Here is a 22,733-nt window from a genome sequence, read left to right as displayed (position 1 = left end):
TGACTAGTCCACCTCCTCCATGTTGCTGTAGGACGGTGCCGCACACTCTCCTGAGTGGGCGAAGAGGTCTGAGGGAACCTCTGGGGTCAACGTAGGCGGTCCTTCAGGGTCCAGGTCTGTCCCAAATAGTGACTGGCTAGAGGCCTGTAAAATAAACCAGTGTTAACGGTGAATGTTGCTGCTTTAGTTCATCTGTTTGGAGGAAGTGATGAGGATGTAAAAAACATACGTACAGACTAGAAACAGATGGGACAGTTTATTTCCAAAAGGAGTACAATGCTTTATATATATATATCTATATATATATATCTATATGTGTAGATGGAGGAATCTACATACATTATTGCAGGGGAAGTAAAATAGGTTATGATTCTCTTTTTAAATAATCAAAAACTCAGTGATTTAATGTATATTACAGATATAGAGACCTAAATCAGGATTATTCTACACACAGACATAGTTTCATCCTTCAGTCGGGTCCATTTCAATCCAGTCACCTAAACAACCATTTAAAGGGTTAAAAACAGAGCAGCTTGTGGTGAGTTGAACTTCAGCTGTCTGGACAGGAGTTGAACATCTGTTGATCCACTGCTGCTGTTCACGTCTTACACAGTCCACAGTAGTGTAGAGCCTTGCATATATCGGAGTCACGTATCCACAGTGTGACGGCGCGTTTAAGGCAAACAAAGGTCACTGTTTTACCTGGATACCGGAGGGGTTCCCTGAGACACACACACACACTCAGTACACTCATCATCTACAGTATGGACAGCTGGAGTCTCAACACTTCAAATCTGAAGAATCCATTTAAACTGCTGACTAATCATCTACAAATTTTAAGCTGTAATCAATAAAGAAAAACTTTTGTTTTGTTTTTTCAATTGAACAAATAATTGAGTAGAATAATGTAAAATGTGATGTTATAGAGCTCCAAACTGTCCATACCCAACAGCTTTCACATTGAAAAACATGACATTCAGAGGTGGACGGTAATTCCTTTATCAATAATTGCACATTCCTCGTTGAACTTGGCTGTGACGGGACTGCATGGTCAGTAAATGTCTCGTCTCATTTAGACCTTTGTTATATTATATCATTTCATCCTGAGAATTTTAAATCCTCACCTCTCTATGGCTTCTAAATGTTACATTAAAAAGAAACTAAAACAGACTTTGACAGGCATTAAAAAAAAAAAAAAAAACACAATGGAAAATAAATGTTAAAATGTAATAACAGTGAACTGCAGTAGGTATTGCTGAAAGAGTCGATGGTGTCTGGAGGCAAACTGCCCTTCTAAGGCCCATCAATCCATTTGTGTTCAATTTAAGGACATCAAAAAGGCATTTGGTCACAAACAATAGGGCGTTGTCTTTGCTTCATGATATAACGACTGAAGTACTTCTTCTCTCATATTCATATTCATGCTCCAGGAAGCAGCGATGTCATTCTCTCCACAGTGTTAGTGCAATAAAAACTAAAGGACAGCAGCTTCCTCTGGAGCTCTTTTTGGACTAGAACGTTGTCATTTCTCAGTTTATAAGAACTCCATTCATTACTGAACAAATATACAGTTTGTTGGGTAAGACATCTCAACTAAAGGTCCACTTACTAGCTTTTTTTCATTGCTTTAAACCACACCTCATGGACTTCCTGGTACTCGAGTTAAGATTTGTTTTGTGAACTGTTCCCAAGGTGAAGGTGATTAAATGGATAGTTCACATTGTAGGAGGTAGCCTACTTCTCCATAGTCACTGGATCACCTAGAGTAGATGATGGCTTCAGTTCCCCGTCAGAAAGGGGCCGTCTGACGGCTGGATAAAGCAGAGAAAATATACTAAATATAGCGTACACTTAAACTGATTAGGTTGGGCCTCGAGTTGGGTCCATTTCTGGTTTTGCTGGTCCGGTCCGGTGTACGCGCTAACATCGGTTTGATTTTATGCCGCCTGGTTGATTCTGCATGTCATTGTGACACCTTCTGGCAAATTAAAAAAGTAGCCGAACTTCAGCAACCTGTGCCGACGGCATCACAACACTAAATCCAGGTTGTTCTGCTTCAGTAATAAGAAATATGACAACATGATTAACATAATATTATGTCGGTTTATAAACGGACTAACGGAACCACGAGTGTCTGACGGGACGTGTGCGTCTGCTGAGCCGAGGTCGGTGACTTCGACTGACACCGGCAACATGGAGATCACATTCAATAGAGGTCGGAGGAGGAACAGACGCACGCCCCACCTCGTGTTTGTTTGCTAGAAAGTTCATGTGTCTTTTGGGGTGAAGAGACAAGACGGACTGTCAGCCGGTGTGTTGCAAGCCCGGCGGCCCGTAACGTGAGCGAGTCCGAGGTCCGAGAGAGAGAGAGAGAGAGAGAGCGTGAGAGAGAGACAGAGACAGAGACAGAGACAGCGAGAGACAGAGAGACAGAAAGAGAGAGACAGAGGGAGTGAGTGAGAGAGAGAGAGAGACAGAGAGAGACAGACAGAGAGACAGACAGACAGCGAGAGAGAGAGACAGACAGCGAGAGAGAGAGACAGACAGCGAGAGAGAGAGACAGAGAGACAGACAGACCGCGAGAGACAGAGACAGACAGAGAGAGAGAGACAGACAGAGTGTGTGTGACGGACGGTGAGTCTGAAGTTGTCAGTAATGTTAAAGCTGAATGTAGCAGTACAGTGTGTGGACAGTTTAGACTGTTGGACGTGTCTTGCTGCCACCTGCTGATTAGAGTGAAGGGGGTTAGCCGGTTAGCCCTGAAGCTAGCAACAACTTGGGCCCAGGCTCACTTAAGGTGGGCTGTTAAGGTGGTCCGGCTATTCTCATTTTAGTGACCACTCCTCCGAGGTTTGGTGGAGTGGCTGCTGAGTCAAGTGCGACACCTAGTGGTAAAATTCAGTATACCGGTCCGGTCCGGTGGCTTAATATCAAACCTTTTTGTAATGTTGACACCAGCCCGACCCTTCCCTTGGTGGGTCTTTCTTTTAGGTGTCTAAAATCCATTCTGCTGCTGCCTCCATCCACAGCACGTCTGTTTCTCCTAACTCCATCTACTGTAGTGATACGCTGACTATGGAGAAGGACCTCGTACAACCACACTGAGAAACCCCTGAACTGTGAGGCTGTCAGAGCTCATCATCTGAGAACTGTTTGAAAAGCACCCATCCACTGGAAGCAAGAGTCGATAGGATGCATAGAGGCAATGTAGTGAATAGTTTACAGTCAGTGTAGCGGCACTGTGTGCTGATAGTGTCATTCTACTGCAGCTTTAACTACCAGGTTCTCTCATGATGACCGGGATGTTTCTGCTGTTTAGCTGGGTTGAGCCAGGTAAAGTTCTACACACACTTCAAGTGTAGCAGTGCTGGTGGAACCGTTCTACCTGCTGAAGACCAACGGATGACTGACTGGCTTCTTCAACAGGAGGAGTGGAGAAGTATTCAAAGTTAAACTGCCTCTTCCAGAGTTTCCTGTCTAAGCTCTGTTTGTTTGACCAACCTCACATTCATTCTCCTGGCTGCTCTGTGACCAATGAGCCTCTGCTCAGGTCCAGTTGGACTTGTAAAGAAGAGGGTAGACCAAATTGACCAACAGAGCAAACACGGCCGCCAGCGTGCCCAGAACAAAATAGCGCACGCAGTCGTCGTCGGGATAGTCCGTCATCCTCTGCCCGCGGTGCCGTCGCACCGCCCCTTCGCTTCTGTCTTCGTCTTCCTCGTCTCGGTTCCTCGCCGCTCGACGCCTCCGCAGCGCAGAGCGTGACAGTCCACGGGGGCCTTCGTCGAGCCCCTCCTCTTCTTCCTCCAGTTCCCGCCATATTAGAGAGGCCTGCGATTGGCGGAAACCGGTGTCAGCTTCTGGGAAAAGGCGTTGTCTAACAAATACTCTGATTACATTTAGACATATTAGGCTGGTCTACCCACACAGCGTCACATTAAGCTAATGACCTTCCCCGATGATAGTTTAGGGACAAACTGGAACACAAACCAGACGGTTGTGGAGTTTGGAGGATATTCACATGATTTAAAAGTAAACACAGTTGAGTAAATCAAACACACCAGAACACCAGAACACTTCTCCTGAAGCCTTTCCTGACAAATCCCATGGAGACAAATGTCTGTTTGACCCTGACACGCTACAACACGTCAACATGGTACATGTCAGAGGAGAAAGTTAAGGCGTAATTTGACTGTGGTCTTCAATACATTCACTGAACAACGCGTATAAAAGTGAATACGCTTTTAAAATAAACCACTGCTCCCTTTTATCCCACAAGATCACACACAGTCTCATGTCATTATCAGCATCACAAGTTGGCAACTGATGTGATAAAAACACAACACAGCATCCGTTTAATTTCTGTAGAGAGAGGAAGATCTCGTCTGGATACAGAAATTAAAGTGCATCTTCAGAGAGGCAGAAGTCAGAAATAGGAGACATTAAGAGTGAAAGAGATGGTGCTCTGCAGGTTCCCCCCTCTGAACCTCTCCACTCCATATAGATGCGTTAATGTTGAAGAGCATTCACAGCTCTCTCCCTCTCGGCACTCGTCAGCTGAACAGAAATCCTTCAATTCCACTACGTTAAAGCCGTGCACTCCGCCGGAGCTACAAAGATTGAAAGGTCTACAGATGCTAATGCTGCCTGACAGCTGAGCTTTTGTTGGGATCAAATGAAGCAACTATCTCTGTGAAGGATCTCTCCATTATGAACCCACTGGGCTGTAATTATTAAGCATCTTACAGTAGGAGCTCTTGTCAAGACTAATTGAACAGAGACATTGGTACTCAGAGACACTGAACACACGGGCTTCTCTCATAAGACCCGCCACATATACTGCTAATTCCTGAGTAGTGGCTGCTGACACATTTATCAATTTCCCAAACCCCATCCGAACACTTCAAATATGGACTTCACTCGTTTACAACACACAATGCCCGGTGAAGTATTTGGAATCATTTTTCAACGTAGCAGGCCCAATCTGAGTCTCTATCATGTAGAATAAAGTGACTTTAACGGGGCGCATCTGCAAACTATTTGAAGTCAGTTTTCACAGGTGAGCAACGCTTGCTTTCAATTAACTGTGATGCTGCAGTTCAGCTGTTTTCCCAAAACACTTTCAACCCAAGCTAATCCATTCACCCTGGCCTACACTGCCACGCTTTACACTAGCATTGGAAAGAATTCGTTTTGCTTTTATCAACCTAATAAAGGGACTGTTTGTAAGAATCAGAATTGCTTGTTAACAGCGACACCTGTGGCTGTTAAGTCAACTAAAGTCAGCGTCCTGTTGCTCGCGCTTGTGCTCGCTCTACATAGACAAGAACGAGCATCCGTCAACACAGTGAGGCGACACACGTCAGCTAAAACCACAATATCACTCTATATTTCAGCTGCTTGGCAGTAATGTTAGCTGACCAGATGAAGGTCTCTCCATGAATCACTGCTGATCCTAGTGTTGTCCTGCTTCAGCCTCCCGACCGCGGCCGGAGAGAACAGGGGAGACACCGGAGTTTTGGTCGGAGACGATAACGTTTCTCTCTGCGGAGCCCCGTCACTTCACAAGACACGGGAAACCTCTGTTGGTCTGGATGAGCGGCAGCAGTTATTTCTGCACAAACGTCCACTGTACATTCACTAGATATTCTCAGAGCTAAACTAACTCTTCTGCAGTGTGGAGTGTGCGCACATGCACGTGAGAGTGGAGTGAGAACGAGCGAGGTGTGTGAGTGAAGGCAGGCAGACAGAGGAGCAGAGTACAGCAGAAACTCCGGTCCTGGAGACCAAAGCTACGGTCTCCCCCGCGTCCTCCGACCGCGGCCAACACTGTTTAACAGACGGGCTTCACTAGATACAACCAAGAGGTTTTAGTGCTTCCGTGTAGTTTGTGTTGGAGTTTGAGTCTGAACAGCGTAGCCACACGGGAACGCGCATTGGACACCGACCCGGATTGATTTATACGTGTAAGAAGTTACAAACGGTCCCTTTAAACTGGATTCTGATCACCAGAAATGTTGCGTGGAGAACAAGATGTTCAAATTAAACTGAATATTCCCACTCAAAGGTTGGTATAAGATGTGAATTAGCCCAGGGATTTTATAACCTTAGATAAAGGCTTAACCGTGGCTGTCAAAAGCCCTTCTGTAGGCGTGACCCTCACCTGGCTGGCAGTAGCTCCTGCAGCAGTGGGCGACTCGGCTCCTACAGGCCTGAGGAAGCGCGGCGGCCTCTCCACGGGTGAGTTTCGCCGTCGGTAGAACAGGACGTAGGCGTAGCGTGTCACCACCTGACTCTCCTCCACCATTGTCACGGTACTGTCGTCAAACAGACGCCAGCCTGTGGGACAGAGGAGGAGGAAGGGAAGAGAGGTTGAAAACAACAAGAGGAAAGAAGGGAGGATGGATTAGAAGACAACTACCAACAGTTGTATATAAAGATGGGAATAAAGCTCACTGACTGCACACTCACCAACATCACTGCGCTGGCTGTTCTTGTCACTTGGCAGGCGAGCGTAGGCCGTGTAGTGGCCTCCTATCATCCCTCCATAGTGGTTGATGACTGCATATAAGTCGTAGATGGGGGGTTGTTGCATCTCATCCTTCTGGCCAATGCAGAACTTACTGAGATCCAGATTCCTAGAGGACAGGATGACATTCAAGGCTGTGTTATGGAAACCCAAGTACTGCACGAGGGCTTAATCATCACAAACACGTTTTACATGTTATCACATCTTTTTACGTTAAAGACAAAGAAAATGTGCTGCAGATTGATATGTGGTGGAAATTCAACGCTTTATGGTGCATTTACCTGACAGGAAAGTCAACCATGTCGTTGATCTTGTCCCTCCAGATGAAGCTCCTGAAGGAGAAGCGTTTGAGCTGGATGATCAGAACGTTGGGCAGACGCCACAGCAGCAGTTGCTTGGAGGCCTCTCGGTGCTGCTGGCACTTTGGACAGTACCTTCAAAACAGACAGAGTGTGAATATAAACCACTGCTCTACATCGCCCTGCTCCCCAGTGAAAGACAACGACCAAAAACACTACAGTTAAGGGATGAAATGTTGAAAGAAGTCAGTCGGTTTCAGGTTAACTAGACTTAAAGGGGACATATCGTGCTCAATTTCATTTTCAGGTTCATATTTGTATTTTGTGTTTCTACTAGAACATGTTTACATACTTTAATGTTTAAAAAAACCTTTATTTTCATCATGCTGTCTGCTTAAATATACCTTTATTTCCCCTCTGTCGGAAACGCTCCATTTTAGTGCATTTCAATGGAGTTGCAACAGAATTGCTTTGCTAGGCAACAGCTTGGGTCCAGGTTTACTTCCTGTCAGCTGATGTCATTCACATACACTGCAACAGGAAATAAACTGGGACACATTTAGAATGTTTACGTTTAAATATTGTAGATCTGTGACATCACAAACGGCTTGTTTCAAAAGCTCAGTTTCTGAATACGGGCTGTGTGTATTTCTCTGTGGATTAAGTGTTTCGATACTTAGTATTCATATAGAACTTAAACCTGCTTTATAATATAAAAGCAATGAAAATGTCACTTTTTATGATATGGGACCTTTAAACAAGTTTAACATGTGTTTCTTTGTGTGCCTGGACAGGCTGAGACCTCCTCCTAAAGTACACATTGCCAGGATCTACTCCAGCCATGGACCATAAGGGCTGTTGGCTCTCTCTGGGTCTGCTGTGCAGCCAAAACTATGCTCAATAAATCCTTTTGCACCACCTTCCCGAGGATTAAAGACATTTTGACCAGAAGGATTATTTGAGGTCGTAATCACAAGGTAAAGATCCCTACCATGCCTCCTCTGGTGCCAGCACCTCTGGCTTTGTGAAGAGGTTGAGGCACTGCTCCAGGGTGAAGTGTCCCGCTCTGGCTGTCTCACTCAGAGAGCCGGGGTCCTCCTCATACTCCAGCTCCTTGGAGCTCACCAGGACGTACTCTTTCAGACGCTCGTTGTTTTTCCACACCAGCTCCAGGAATCCATCTTCAGGGAGGTCCACCAGGAGGTCCTCTGCAGAGGGGTAGGAGGGGGGGGGTGGAGAAAAACAGTGCTGGTGTGTTAGACCGTATTTCTTTATTAAGTACAAGCTTAAGTAACAGTACACACAGTGAAAAAGCATATAGCCTATCCAGAGAGTGGAATAGACCATGAACTATGGTCTGAAACATGACTGTAGAGGAACAGTAGATCAACACCTCTCTGACAGTCTCAACTAAAACTCAACATTCAAAATCAACATGCAATTTTCAGTCCTGAAGACGGTTCTGGTCGTACCTTTCTCATCCAGCCTCTGTTCCTTGTTGTTGGAGTCCAGCAGAGCTATGTAGAACTGGCTGGCGTGACCTGATGCTGATTCACTTGGATGCTGATACCCTGTCACTGCAGCTGCAAAAACAAGTGGCGAGAATGAGGAATAACAGGATGTAGAGACAACAAATAACCATCACAGAAATACTGCAGCATCAGCCTGTGGATAGCCGTGTCATTACCCTCTGGCCGCACCGCCTTCTCACAGGACGTCTCCTTTTCAGCGTGAGGGTCCAGAGAGCAGCAGGAAGCGGAGGAGACCGGCTCAGAAAACCCTGAATCTGCAGTCTGCGTGGTGGAGAGCGATGTCTGGGAGGAGGCGAGGGAGTCGGACTCCCCGGAGTGGAGGGCTGAGGCCTGAGCATACTCTGCTTGGGATTCAGGCAGCAGAGAGGGACTCTCCAGCTCCAGATCATCTGCTCCTACAGTACCGCCACCACCCACGGCCTCGTCCCCTGGACTCGGACCCTCAGGAGAGCCTGCCGGCATTGGGGGGAGGTCAACCCGGCACTGGGATGTTTCGGGGGATGTCCTGCCTGACTGGAAAGGAGGCTGGAACACGTTGACGGAAAACCTGCACAGAGAGACATCGGGGAGGTTCCATAATCAGCTCATGTCATCTGATAAGTGAGAGAGTCCACACATGAACAATGCACGCTTCTTCATCTCTACTGAATATATACTAGTAGATGTGACAGGACATTTATTTTCTCTAATTATTAGTGGGGTGTCATGATGACGGCTGACTTAAGATTGTCCTTCCACTTCCACTTCCACTACAGTGTGAGACGGACACAAAGTTGAGTCCATGTTGTAATGATGACATCGTGCCCCCGTCTAAAACAGGTACTGATAGAACAATCACAAGTGTGTGTTTATGTATCCTGGATATGGAATCAGTAACATTGCTGGCTTCATCTCACATCTTACTAAGCTGCTCTAACATGTTTACCGGTGGGCAATGATATATTCTAAATGATGACGAGCACCAAGGCTAGAAGTTGGACTGTGTACCTGGAGTAACCCTCTAGTAGCTGGGTGAGACGGGCGTAGGAGAGACGGGACTCTGGCACGCTGACCAGGAAGGGCAGGCCCACGTTCTCAGTGTTGGGTCGACACATACCCTTGTGATTGGGCCAGTGGGTCTTCTGACACACTCTGGGAAGAGAGTTAACATGTTCATAGAAACGTTAATGGATTTCATTTAAGAAGAAAAATGTCACATTTCCCCCCCCCAACAAAATGGTTTCTAACAATCATTGGAGTGAGGCCGAGACGGCGTTAACTAGAACTCACTGATTGCAGTAGCCCACGCGGTAGCACCGAGTGCACCGCTTCAGCTTGTCCTCCTCAGACACCGGAGGCTTCAGGCAGGCGGCACACTTTGAGATGGGGATGTTAGGGACCTGGAGTCTCTGTAGGGCAAAACAGAAAGCCCTCTCAATATCTGTAAACTCTGACGTCTTTAATACGCTATAGAAATGTAAAAATCAGGACTTGGTTTGAATTACCTGCTGCACTCGGAGCAACACCACTCGCTCTTTGGCCATGTCTTTGGAAAGCACCTCAAAGCAGAACAACATGTCAGAGGAGGACACCGTGTCCAGGGAATGGGACGACAAGAACATGCGCTGGAAGCGGTTCTTCCCCACCTGAGAGTGAACAAACGAGTCCAGATTTATCCTTCAAGTGTCCTTTAACCATCTCTAAATCGTTCTATTTCTGCAATTTAGGAAATGATTACATCCATCTATTTTCAATAAATGTTGACTTTAGGACTTTACAGCGCTCTGGAGTTATTGGAACTGTTTCCATCACACGAGTCCCAAACAATGCTACGCAGCCACCGCTGGAATCTGGAATACTAATAGTATAATACTATTCACTACCGAGCCTGTTTATAACCGGTACCGACAACGTTATCGTCACTTCACCTGTCTGTCCTCTAGACTAAGCCCCGCACTCAGTGAGACACCGGAGCAGAGGAGAGAAATGATTGGGTGAAGTTTTATCTAATAATTCTGCTGCTGCAGAATGAATATAGGAGAAACACTGATTAGCAAAGACTCAACTTTATCTGCAACTGTGCAGAAATACTTGTATTAAACACAATAGACATGCAAAAAAAAAAATTAATTAGAATTTGAATATCAACGTTATGAATGAAGCTTGGAACTATTTGGTACAGCCCTATAATGAGTGCAGAAAAAACGGGAATCTTATCAGAAATTTCTGTCAGAGTGTGAAATTGTGCCGAACCTCTGACAGTCTGAGGTTCTCCGGTTTGACCCTGACACTCCTGGAGATGGATTCGAGGACCTCGGCAGTGCTGGAGTTCTCCTTACTCACACTCACCAAAAACTGAGACACACATATACATAACAGGACATTAGAGCGTGGGTCACGGTGGGAACAGAACTGAAGCCACATGTCTGCATTACACTGTTAACTGACTATTTCACACTGGAAAGCAGTTATTTCATCTTACCTTGACGGGTTTTTTATGAGGCTCCTTCGCAAAGTAGAAAACTGAGAGCACCTTTTGTTTCTGGGGCAAGGGCACAGGCAGGTAGAGGAAAGGGTCAAAGGTGATAGATACCTGAAGAAGAAGAGTGAGAAGAAGAGTGAGAAGTAAGGAGAAGGTGGAAGGAAGAAGGTTAGACATTGCTGAAACAAGACAAACATCTAAAAGCATTTACTTTAAGAAAATAAACATTTTTTGGAGAGTTATTGTGCGTTACCTTGGAGCATGTGGGGCAGACCAGCTTGGATTTGAACTGGCCTTGGAAGAGGTCCACTATAAAGGAATCATTCCTCATCTTGTGCCTCTGCCATGCCTCCTCAGCCACCACCTGCACCAACACACAAAACACACATCATCACCAGGCCAAGGCGGGACTCGACTGGAGGAGCAATGGTAGCAAGATATTCTTTGACTTTGTTTTGATCCTGTGTAAAGTGGAAGTGATTATACTTAAAAACAAGTCACTAATCACAGCAGCAATTGCAATGAATTTACTGCCAGAGACTTCAAAACCAGACCAGCTCTAGATAATCTGGTAGGTGAGAATAACACCCACCTCATCCAGCCGTCCATCAGAGTCCACCGTCTCTGTGTAAGGTTTGTTCTGGATGCGGTTCAAGTCCTCGTGGAGCCCGTCCAGCAAGAAAGCCATGAACTCCTGGGCATCGTGCTGGGCGTAACCTGTAAACTGACTGGCTTTACTGGCAACAATTGCCTGTACGGTTACAAACAAGCCACAAAGAGGAGAGAGAGGAGAAATTAAAACACAGATCATATTGTCCTTACTACGTTCAACATTAACAAGTTTCCCCTGAGGGAATTTCCCCTGAATGTTGAAAATGTGATCCATGCCGTCAAAGACAGAACACTTCTTAGCAGCTACAGCAAATATGAAAGATTGAGAACATATTTCACATGGAAATATCTCTGGGTGCTGCTTGTATACCTTGAGTTTTGAGGGTTGGAAAGCATGGTGTGTTCCTTTCCAAAGGGCCCTGAGCAGCACGGCGAAGCCGATGGCCAGCCTGCCTCCTGTTCCCAGAGGATTATTGCAGTTGATTTCTGCCTCAAATGCTCGATCTGCAGGGGCACCGAAAATACAGCAATGAGATGATAGAAGCAGACATCAATCACAGAAGTCACTGGGAGCTTAGATATAGATGGACAAGCATGGACACATGGGACATCATCACAGTGAAACTACCTTGGAATGACTTCCTGTGGAAACAATCCAAAAGTCTTTAAACACTTTAGAAACACGGAGCCTAAAATACTGCAGGTAAACCTGTCATTTGATTTAGAACATTTTAGATGTACACGCCTCAGTGTGTGTTTCAGGAACGGCTCCTCCTTGTGTTTGCTGTTGGTTACTGCTACAATCTCAACATTACACATTTAGTACACGGCTGTGTTGAATACTCGATTTTGATTGATCAATCACGGCGTTCTGTAATTTCTCTATAGCAGACCGTTGCTATGTATAACAGACCGTTGCTATGTATAACAGACCGTAGCTCGTATAACAGACCGTTGCTACGTATAACAGACCGTTGCTACGTATAACAGACCGTTGCTACGTATAAAAGACCGTTGCTACGTATAAAAGACCGTTGCTACGTATAACAGACCGTTGCTACGTATAACAGACCGTTGCTACGTATAACAGACCGTTGCTACGTATAACAGACCGTTGCTATGTATAACAGACCGTTGCTATGTATAACAGACCGTTGCTCGTATAACAGACCGTTGCTACGTATAACAGACCGTTGCTACGTATAACAGACCGTTGCTCGTATAACAGACCGTTGCTATGTATAACAGACCGTTGCTATGTATAACAGACCGTTGCTACATATAACAGACCGTTGCTATGTATAACAGACCGTTGCTCGTATAACAGACCGTTGCTATGTATAACAGACCGTTGCTACGTATAACAGACCGTTGCTATGTATAACAGACCGTTGCTACGTATAAAAGACCGTTGCTACGTATAAAAGACCGTTGCTACGTATAACAGACCGTTGCTACGTATAACAGACCGTTGCTCGTATAACAGACCGTTGCTACGTATAACAGACCGTTGCTACGTATAACAGACCGTTGCTCGTATAACAGACCGTTGCTATGTATAACAGACCGTTGCTATGTATAACAGACCGTTGCTATGTATAACAGACCGTTACTATGTATAACAGACCGTTGCTACATATAACAGACCGTTGCTATGTATAACAGACCGTTGCTATGTATAACAGACCGTTGCTACGTATAACAGACCGTTGCTATGTATAACAGACCGTTGCTATGGGCGCGGCTCTGATGTCGGATTCTGGAAGACCGTTTTGTGTCAAAATATTGATTTCTTCAGTAGGTAGCCGTGTAATAATCGGGATAATGTACAGCTAGCAGGTCATTGTTGTGAAATAAACCCCTTCAGGGTGATGAGAGACCTCTCCACTTCGCGTCGGGGTGCAGCATCTCCCTGTCGGGGATTCTTTCACAAAAATGACCGGCCAGCTGTACATTATCCCGTTACGTATGCCCTTTGTAAAACTTATTAAGGATTAAAGAGAACACCAACAACACCATGGTAACACCAGCTGCCATCTGACCTTCATAGCTCCTAAAGTAGTGTTCTTATGGTAAGAATGGTCCCTGAGCGAGGAGGAGCGTGAAGGTCCTGAAAGGTACATATACATGTTTTCTTTCATGTTCTTTTATGAACATAAGTAAACACCAATATAAAATTTAAATATTTTGCACTCAGTGGCTCATGTTACTGCAGTGTTTAATGCTGTCGTCTGTGGTGATTTTTCTCATATATTTATGACTTTATAATCTCAAAGAATATTCAAGTTTGTTCTCTGAATATTACCCCCTCCCCCGGCCTTTTTATTTACCTACAATGGCCCTAATTCACAGTCGTACCAAAGTGACCTAGATTTGGCAGCAATTACTTCAGTGTTTTAACTGCTGCTGGTGCAGAACTACAGTCTTTCTGGCATATTCAGATGAAACGAGAGGAAGAGTCCTCATTAAATTGGCTCCTGTGGGTCACTTGGCACCGCCTGCGTGTTCATGTTAGCAGTCGCTAGGACCATCTGCGGGCAGAGGCACCCAATAGAACCAGAATTAATGAGGCCATAATTATCATAGCATCATCTGTTTATCTGTGTACTCAAGCACTAATAAAGCACACCCTGTCTTATTTCTTAGCAACATAACCGGTTAGCGTCTGTGGCAGGAGAATAAAGTAGTGTAATAAATGATGCATTTGGTCAACAACTTTTTATCAGAACGGCATTAAAATGTTATTAAGCTGTACTAATTTGAATTAGTTTTTAATATGATCACAAGCAAACAAACTACATGCACTTTACCGTGGAAGTAATCCCTGAGTTCTCTGGTGTTGGACAGGGATTGGATGACACTGTTCATGAAGCAGGTGTTGCCGAGGTTGACCAATCCTGTAAAACCAGGCAGGCACACCTTCTTCTCCTCCTCTTCTTCATGGCGCTCGTTGCTGGCAGGAGGTGCGTGGGTCATGGGCTGCACCATGCAGGTGGGTTTAGGCTGAGACAGGAAAGATTTACACATTACAACAATTCAGTTTTCATCTTTACTTCTGCCTTCTAGCTGTTGGGACTACACTGCAATATAGAGCTTTTTTTTAATTATCCAAACATCAGGTTTATATTGTGAATATCTCTTCTGCTCCCACCGTTTCTATTCTTAGACTGATTAATATGCAGCCAGACTGACCAGTGTACCTTCCTTTGCCTCATCTCTTCAGTTTAGATGAGTATTTATCTTTCTGCTCACCGTGTTAACAGTGGGCTCTGGCTTGCTGATGGCAACGTGCTCAGAGACGGTGCGAGGAGCCACAGCATCCAGACCGCCATCCTCCACTCTGGATGAGGCCTTAGGGGGCTTGGGTTTCTCCTCCCCGACCCTCGGAGGCTCCTCCTTGGCTGGGAGGCTGTGCTGGCTGCTGCCTGGCTGGCTCTTCTCCATACAGGAAGGGCTGGAGGGCACAGCGACCTTGGCGCCACCCACTGCACCTTAAACAGAGGACAATGGAGCTTGTGCTTAAAGGATGAAGGTCTACGACTAGAGACAGGACAGGGCTGGATAACATATAGCATTTGAAGCCTTTTCATTTGGACATACCTTTGAAAAAATTACTTTCCCATAATTTGAAATCATATCATAGAATTACAGCGATTTACACTCAAACAATCAGCTAATTCACATGTTTTGCCGTTTTAACATTAAGTTTTAAAGGTCTGCAAATTACCTCGGAGGTTAGAAGAATATCATTTGGTACCAGTTATAGGAAAAACAGGAATTTCCTTGAAATTATAGAGAGATTATAACAGCACGGGCACCCTGACCGGTCCCCATACGCAACAAACTGCTCCTCACTGTGTGTTCTGACACCTTTCTATCAGAACCAGCATTCACTTTTTCAGCAGTTTGAGCTCCAGCAGCTCTTCTATTGGATCAGACAACACGGGCCAGCCTTCACTCCCCACGTGCATCAATGAGCCTCGGGTCTGACCCTGTCGCCGGTTCACCGGTTCTCCTTCCTTGGACCACTTTTGGTAGGTCCTGACCACTGCAGACCGGGAACGTCCCACAAGAGCTGCAGTTCTGGAGATGCTCTGACCCAGTCGTCTAGCCAGCACTATCTGGCCCTTGTTGTCAACGTCGCTCACATCCTTACGCTGGCCCATTGTTTCTACTTCCAACACAAAGTTCAAAGTTCAAAATGTTCACTTGCTGTCTAATATATCCCCCCCCACTGCCAGGTGCCATGGTAACCAGATAATCAATGTTATTCACTTCACCCGTCAGTGGTCTTAATGTTATGGCTGATCGGTGTATATTCTCCAAATATTCGGAATTATGTTTTTGCTGTGTTTGATGTACACATTTTTTTGCATGTTCAATTGACCTCGAACGTCCAAGGAACTTTTTGAGAAGTAATAAAAAAAATTAAAGACTCAAAATAAACTCTTACTGAAGTCTTCTTTAATCCCATTTGGAACCGTTTCCCGGGCTTTCAAGGGCACCGAGCCGCGGGTGTCACGCAGTCTGCAGGCCACATAAGGCTAGCAGGATAGACTGGCACTCATATCTACTTACTAGCTAAGTCACAGAGTTCAAATTCCTGTCGTTGAGAGCTCCCCTAAAGCACACATACCGTCGCCTCAGACACGTAAAAACACACACACACACACACACACACACACACACACACACACACACACACACCATGCCGGGAGAATGACTTCTCATAGAAACACACAGGACACCTGTCTGTGTGAGAAGAACTGGTCCACATGGATATCGAACCAATCACAGAGTACACCGACTGTAGCTTTCAGTATCTTGATTAAAGATGTAGTTTTAAAAAGGTTTTAGGTGTATATAATTTATATATATAATTTATGACTGTCATTGAGAATGTAACAAGAGTTTATATCATTTCACCACACATGAGACATCAGAAATTACAAACTAGCCTGGCAGCACACCTTGTGTGGCGGGGGCCTCCAGACCCCCCCAGCGCTGGCTGTGCCTCTTCTTCAGGGTGATGTCCAGTCGGGACGGGGTGAAGGAGTAGCTGCACTGCTCGGGCTGGATCAGGTTCCTGAGGGAGACACGGGACAGACAAGGTGGATTTTTACCATAATGAATGTTTTAAACACATTCAAAACATCTCAATTATGACACGAACCACGTCAACTAACTATACTACTGCTATCTCATATGAGTGGGAATGACCAGACCGTAGATATAAAACCGTTTCATATCTATCGATCAGACATTAAAAGCTGCTCCTTTGGGGAACTTTTCTTTCGGCTTTATTGTGATTTCATTTTAAAAAAGCGACCGACGTTTAATGAATGAACGTCTTTCATGAGTGCCTCAGTAATAAGACACGGTACAGATGTCTCTTTATACATTTGAGCGGATTATTTAAGGCAATAAAAAGGAAACATTGGTTCAACAGGTTCTCGGCCTTATCGGTGTCATGTGTTTGACCAGATGCAGCACTGGTGCTTTGGTACGGTTCACTTTACTCATGGCTCATTAGGCCCAAGAAGTGCTCCATTGGTTTCCCACAAACTGCACAGGAAAACATGCAATCTCTGCTCTCTCCAACTTCTCATTTAAAGATGACGTTTTTAAATTAGAAAGAACACACGACTGGTAACAGTGAGAGCAACACTGACCTGAGTTTGACTTGCCACTTGAAGACTGTGTTTGGTCCACAGTCTGAATGAAGCCGCAGAAAGTTCGTATCACTGTGAAAAGGATGACAGAAGGATCATCAATGGTTGCTGTTTAAAGACTTAAAGCATGCCCAAATGGCATAAAACAGATTCACATTCACTACCTAGTCTGGAAGATGAGGGTGAAGTCCTGTTCCCTGAAGATGACCCTGGCCGTGTCCCTGCAGATCCCCTTTGTGTAAACATTAACCACCATCAGGTCCGTGCCCTTCTCGTACGAATCGTTCTTCACAAACTGCAGGTTGACCATCGGCTCTGGGACTGCAGGAAGTTATTACAGGTATCAACAAACTCACATTGAACTGGTGAAGAGCAGTGTGCATACAGTACTCTCGACATACATAGACTTTGTGACAATGTGGGGGGGGAGCAAAGATTGAACATGAAGGCCTGCTGCATTCCCAAAGCCTCTTCAACTAACCTTCCTGTGGTTTCATTTCCAGAGGAGGCTCCTCCTTCGACTGGTCCCGCTTCTCCTCTCCGTCACAGCTGACCTGCCTCTGGGCCGGACCGGGTGACGGGCCCTGTTTGGCAGCCGGGCCAACAGCTGATACTGAACCTGCCTCTCTTGATTCAAGCTGCTGGCGGATCAGAGTATCCTGCTCCGATTCCTGCACAGCAGGCTGTTTCTCTGGCTCAGAGTCAGTTCTATCTCCCTGCGTTTCTGGAGAAGCAGCAGAGTCCCCTTGGTCGTTGAAGCCGACGGGTTCGAGGAGGCACTGGTCGCCGGTGCTGACGGGAGCTGCTGGTTGGCTATCGCTGCCATGTGCTGTTGCTCCAGACCCGTCTGAAGACTGGTTTCGCTTCTCTGCCACCTGAATCAGAAAAAGACACGAGAAATGATACCCCCAATCCTCCAGAGAACAATGTGCACTCTCTGGGGGCCGTGGAGGCACCGGAGACCACCACAATATCTAGGAGCAAGAAACCCTTCACCTTCAGCAGGTCTCCACAACTCTACTTCTTCCTCTCATCACTGCAGTTATCAAGGAGAAAAGCTGACAACTTGATTCCAGTTCAGACCAAGACCACATCCAGTACAATATCAGTCCATTCTTCAGTGAGAGCTGAAGCATCTGCTAAGTTGAAGACACCTCGCTGCACTACACACACCTAGACAGAGAGATATCTCCTGTCTGCTTCACTCCTCTTCATCGGGTAAGCTGCTGCGTGAACAAACTGGAAGTAGCAGCCAGTCCATCTGCACAAGCAGGGACAAGGTCGGCGGGTTGCTGTTTGAAATCATGTTTAATAAAGTTAGTCTCTTCACAGCTCTTGCGAAGACAGAGCCCACACTGGAGCCAGATGGTGTTATTGGCTGTAATCTTATTGAATCATAGCGCTGAATGATTTTTAGAAATTAAACTCCAGTCCTGTAGTTTTGGTCTATATAGTTTGAAATGAGATATGTTTATACAGATATACCATAATCACAAATCCTTCAAAATCAACAGCTTCAGACTGCTTGCTGTTGAGGTTCTCAAAGGGTCGGTGTGAGAAACATCTACATCTAAATACAACTTGAAAATGGACTAGTTCAGACCACATTCAATCATATATTGCATTTGTAGTATACTCAATAATATTCAATAATAATAACTCTATAACAGCCACATAGTTGGGTAATAATGACTCATTTGCTCGTGTATATTGTTTTAGGACAGAACAAAATCAAACAAAGTCACATCTGACAATTTTAGAGCTGAAACCATCTGTACTCACTTTACCTGAAACTATTTTCATATACAATTCTTCATTGAAGTCTTTTTTTTAGGCAAAAAGCCCAAAAGTTCTCTGGTTCCATCTTCTCAAATGTGCATCTGTTCTGGCTTTCTCAGACCTCTGTGCTATTAAATGGTTTCTCTTTGGATTTTGGAGTAAAATGATGAAAACAATCATTCAGTTGCAGCAGTACAATATTAGACTGATCATTAATATTACAGCTGACAGCTCTAACGTCAGGCTAACGTTAGCCTCACAGACTGTACTGTACAACCACACACACTAGAACATGGCTCAGTGCTCATGGACATTATTGAAACTACAAATGCCAACGATGAATAAATAAGTACATTTTGACATTCTAAATGAAAGTGTTCAGGTAAGCGACCGAGATGTCACAACTGTCCTCACCTGAGTTTTGTCGGTATGGTTGCCAGCGGCGACAACAGCAGCTGCTGGTTTCTGTTCCAGGCCGCTGCCTCGCCTCTCTGCTCTGTTGTCTCCGTCCGTGCGCTGCGTCGGTGGGCTCCGACTGGCAGGCGTGTGTGCGTGTGGAGCTTCACCGCTGGCTGCCGTAGACTCCGCAGAGTGTGCGTCCCTGTCGGCCGGTGACGTGGCCTTCTTGGCGGTCGTGGGCGGCTGTACGATGGTGCGCTTGGCGCTGGGTTCCTGAGGCTCGCCGTGTGTGACTGTGACGGGCTTGCTGCTGCTGGTGGTGGTCGAGCCGTCTCCGGCTCCACCTTTCGCCCCTGCAGAGTCCGTAGTGGCCTTGTCACATGCTGGTTTGTTTTTCAGGCCACGCTTGACCCCCCGCTCAGCTTTGCCACCACTGCGTCTTGACTCGCTATGTGCAGCAGGTGAGGAGGGTGGCTGGGGCTGGAGTTTTGGCTGCGAGGAGGACAGTTTGGGTTTCTCTAATGACTCCGAGGCGACAGGCTTCACGTTCAGCTCCTTGTCCTTTTTGGTCTCTGTAGGTGCTGCCTCCTTCTCCTTCTTGTTTGACTGAAGCAGCGGATACAGAGGAGGTCAACACACTTTCATATTTAACCACACTGAGCTGAAGAGCCCGTCTACACTGGGAATGACACTAAGGTGTCACTCATAACTAAAATGACACTTTCAGGAAATTACAAAATATCATGCAAAAATACTACACGTATTACTGCAGATAAACACTAAGACATAAATGTACTCATGGAAGTACAAATAGAAAAATAACATCTCCTCTTACGTGACTCACCTTAAGCGAAGGCCAGATGTGAAAGGGAATCTTCTTGTGCATGATGACATGCAGGAAGCCTCCCTTCTCCTTGTACTGGACTCTGCTACACGACGCCTCGATCTCCTCCTGCAACTGGCAGCTCCACTGCCGTCCATCTGAAACATTAAAACAAGAATACAGATGTTATTAGAGCACAACTGGACTCCACAAAGACAGAAGGTACACGGGTCAACGTGCAGCATGTTTAAGTTAACGTGGTGAACATGCAAACTCTTGAGACGGGTTCAAAGTTCAATAAGGCCGAACCCCAATTCAATTCAATGTATTTTTATATAGAGTCAAATCAGATGTTATATCTCGAGACGCATTTTATATAGAGCAGGTCTTAGACCGTACTCTATAGTTTAGAGACCCAACAAGAGATCAGCCATGAGCATTGCATATGTATATATATACATATACATACACACATATATAGATCTATATAGATATATCTATATCTAGAGATATATATACACATATATATATATATATATATATATATAGATATACATATATATATATATAGAGGGGGGGGGGTGAGAGAGGGAGAGAAAGAGGGAGAGAGAAGGGGTGGGAGAGAGAGAGGGGGGGGGGGGGCTGGGAGAGGGAGGGAGAGAGAGACACAGAGAGAAGGGGTGGGAGAGAAGGGGGGAGAGAGAGGGAGAGAGAAAGAGAGGGAGAGAGAGAAGGGGTGGGACTCCACGCTCCACTGTAGTTAGTGTTGAAGACTTACCAGGGAAGCACACATGGCAGTGAGTATCAGTGAAGGATGTGTTGATATCCTCTATCCTCTGCACCCCCTCCCCACAGCGCAGTCTGACAGTCACCTCATTGACATTCTGCTTCCAGTCCACAAACACGTCTGAAAAACACAAAGGAACGGACTGTCACATAGACGTGAAACCAGAGACGCTTTCCACTCCCATTTCCCCTCTGCTGATCCTCACAATACATTCAACAATATTAGTCAAAGCAGTCAATCCCAATCTGGCACATTTACATGCAGAGAAACGCACACCCACCCAGAGAGAGAGAGAGAGAGAGAGAGAGAGAGAGAGAGAGAGAGAGAGAGGCACCTGCTCGCAAATTCACATACAGCATATCATCACACTCATGTGCTCAAGTGGGTCAGTCCAGGGCACTCAGGCAGACTGGAGCAGACTGTCCAGTGAAGTCAGCAGTCACAGATGGGACATCTAAAATAGTCTGTATACTCAGTAAACAACGGCATTAAGGCACATCATCCACTTGTTTTAGAAAACATGCTACCAAGCCTAACACACGCTTCTCAAGATAGAATCAAGAGCTAAAACTTTGACAAAGATCCCCCCCCCCCCCCCAACATGAACAACAAACACATACCATCTTTCATGGTGACCTCAGAGTCGTAGCATCGATTGAAAATAAAATATCATCCCAGACGTACGGCGAGCACTAGATTCCCTGCCGGCGTACAAGTCACGTATGGATCTCACACACACTCGTATTCCAATTTAGTCTTCATCGACTGGATAGCCTGGACTTTCCCACCGTCACTTCTTCACTCTCTCTCACCCCGTCTCTCAAACTTAATCGCTCTAGAAAGGTCACAAGCAACACCCAATCCCTTCCAGCTGGTGACAGTTGCATTCCCAGTGGAGCCACGCCACAGTGTACTCTCTGGGTGACACTGACATTCATCATGTGAACACATGAAACCCTCACTGATACACTTTCACATCATTGATCCCAGACAGTCCATTAATAGCATCTATCTGCACCTCAAGGTACAAATTAAGAATGGGAGGATAATCAATAAAACAATCAAAATACAGTTCTTTATAAAGCCCTGAAAACTATCATACTGCCTTGTGAACTTGATTCAGCCTCACCAGTTATTTAAGTTAGTTAAGATGCATCACAACACATATTGTTGAGAGAAGTATCAAATCTCAAATATAATAAAATCAAACTGAGAAGGTAACGACAACCATTTACCTGTCATTTATAATACCTTTAATAATATTCCCAATGATATTTGAGGACAATATTGCTATCAATAGTCGGGAGTTCTGATAATGATATATCAGGATGATAGCTTTTAAAATATATATATATATATAAACATATATTTTATACATATGACAAACAAACAATCCGGATACCAATCTTTTCAGGGTTGTTTTTTAAATAAATAAATAAATAAATAAATAAATTGGGACCAGGAAACATACGGAGCTTGTTTGGTGGTCAAACTATGTAATGCTGACACTGTTGATCTAAAACATATTTCTGTTGTTACTTATTGACCGACACGCCAATAGCGATATATCTGCAATAAGCCAATATCGGCACATTTATCACTGTATTTTATATTGAGCCTGACAATTGCTCACAACATGGACATGAGCGCTACTGTTAGCAGAGTAAAGCAACCAGAGAGACGAGGTTTAAAAGGTCACCATCATGTGTACTAACAGGGTTAGCATTAGCAGGTACTGAAGGAGATGGTGAAGAGACAAAGAAACAGAGTGTTCTCACCGCGTTTCCCAGATAAGGGGCTGACACGCTCTCTGCTAAAACTACAACATGACACGTAAAAC

At 45.3% G+C, this 22,733-nt stretch overlaps 3 protein-coding genes and 1 long non-coding RNA gene across 4 annotated transcripts in view; 2 read left to right on the top strand and 2 right to left on the bottom strand.

Moving 5' to 3' along the window:
- LOC141771947 (uncharacterized) overlaps positions 1 to 5,591 on the top strand; it is a 313,743-nt gene extending 308,152 nt beyond the window's left edge. The window contains exon 3 of the long non-coding RNA XR_012594803.1: positions 5,498 to 5,591. This is a non-coding gene — a long non-coding RNA (uncharacterized LOC141771947). The remainder of the gene's footprint in view (positions 1 to 5,497) is intronic.
- The window catches only part of LOC141771945 (uncharacterized), a 251,071-nt gene that overhangs the window by 141,331 nt on the left and 87,007 nt on the right, over positions 1 to 22,733 (top strand). The window lies entirely within an intron of this gene.
- The window catches only part of lamb2 (laminin, beta 2 (laminin S)), a 167,494-nt gene that overhangs the window by 60,566 nt on the left and 84,195 nt on the right, over positions 1 to 22,733 (bottom strand). The gene's annotated exons all lie outside the window — the stretch shown is intronic.
- usp19 (ubiquitin specific peptidase 19) overlaps positions 243 to 22,733 on the bottom strand; it is a 29,265-nt gene continuing 6,774 nt past the window's right edge. Inside the window, 25 exon segments of the mRNA XM_074642487.1 lie at positions 243 to 3,559; positions 3,562 to 3,831; positions 6,164 to 6,339; positions 6,472 to 6,638; positions 6,811 to 6,963; positions 7,820 to 8,036; positions 8,301 to 8,411; positions 8,516 to 8,907; positions 9,348 to 9,491; positions 9,630 to 9,748; positions 9,845 to 9,985; positions 10,593 to 10,694; positions 10,822 to 10,932; positions 11,075 to 11,185; positions 11,414 to 11,572; positions 11,804 to 11,937; positions 14,244 to 14,436; positions 14,686 to 14,924; positions 16,404 to 16,519; positions 17,106 to 17,177; positions 17,270 to 17,426; positions 17,587 to 17,980; positions 19,299 to 19,889; positions 20,128 to 20,264; positions 20,885 to 21,013. Of these exon segments, the coding sequence (XP_074498588.1) occupies positions 3,509 to 3,559; positions 3,562 to 3,831; positions 6,164 to 6,339; positions 6,472 to 6,638; positions 6,811 to 6,963; positions 7,820 to 8,036; positions 8,301 to 8,411; positions 8,516 to 8,907; positions 9,348 to 9,491; positions 9,630 to 9,748; positions 9,845 to 9,985; positions 10,593 to 10,694; positions 10,822 to 10,932; positions 11,075 to 11,185; positions 11,414 to 11,572; positions 11,804 to 11,937; positions 14,244 to 14,436; positions 14,686 to 14,924; positions 16,404 to 16,519; positions 17,106 to 17,177; positions 17,270 to 17,426; positions 17,587 to 17,980; positions 19,299 to 19,889; positions 20,128 to 20,264; positions 20,885 to 21,013 (4,586 nt within the window). The 3' untranslated portion in view covers positions 243 to 3,508.

This window comes from Sebastes fasciatus, chromosome 8 (assembly GCF_043250625.1).
Source record: "Sebastes fasciatus isolate fSebFas1 chromosome 8, fSebFas1.pri, whole genome shotgun sequence".
NCBI lineage: Eukaryota > Metazoa > Chordata > Actinopteri > Perciformes > Sebastidae > Sebastes > Sebastes fasciatus.
The sequence above is the reverse complement of the archived record's forward strand: the minus strand, read 5'-3'. Positions and strand labels throughout refer to the sequence as shown.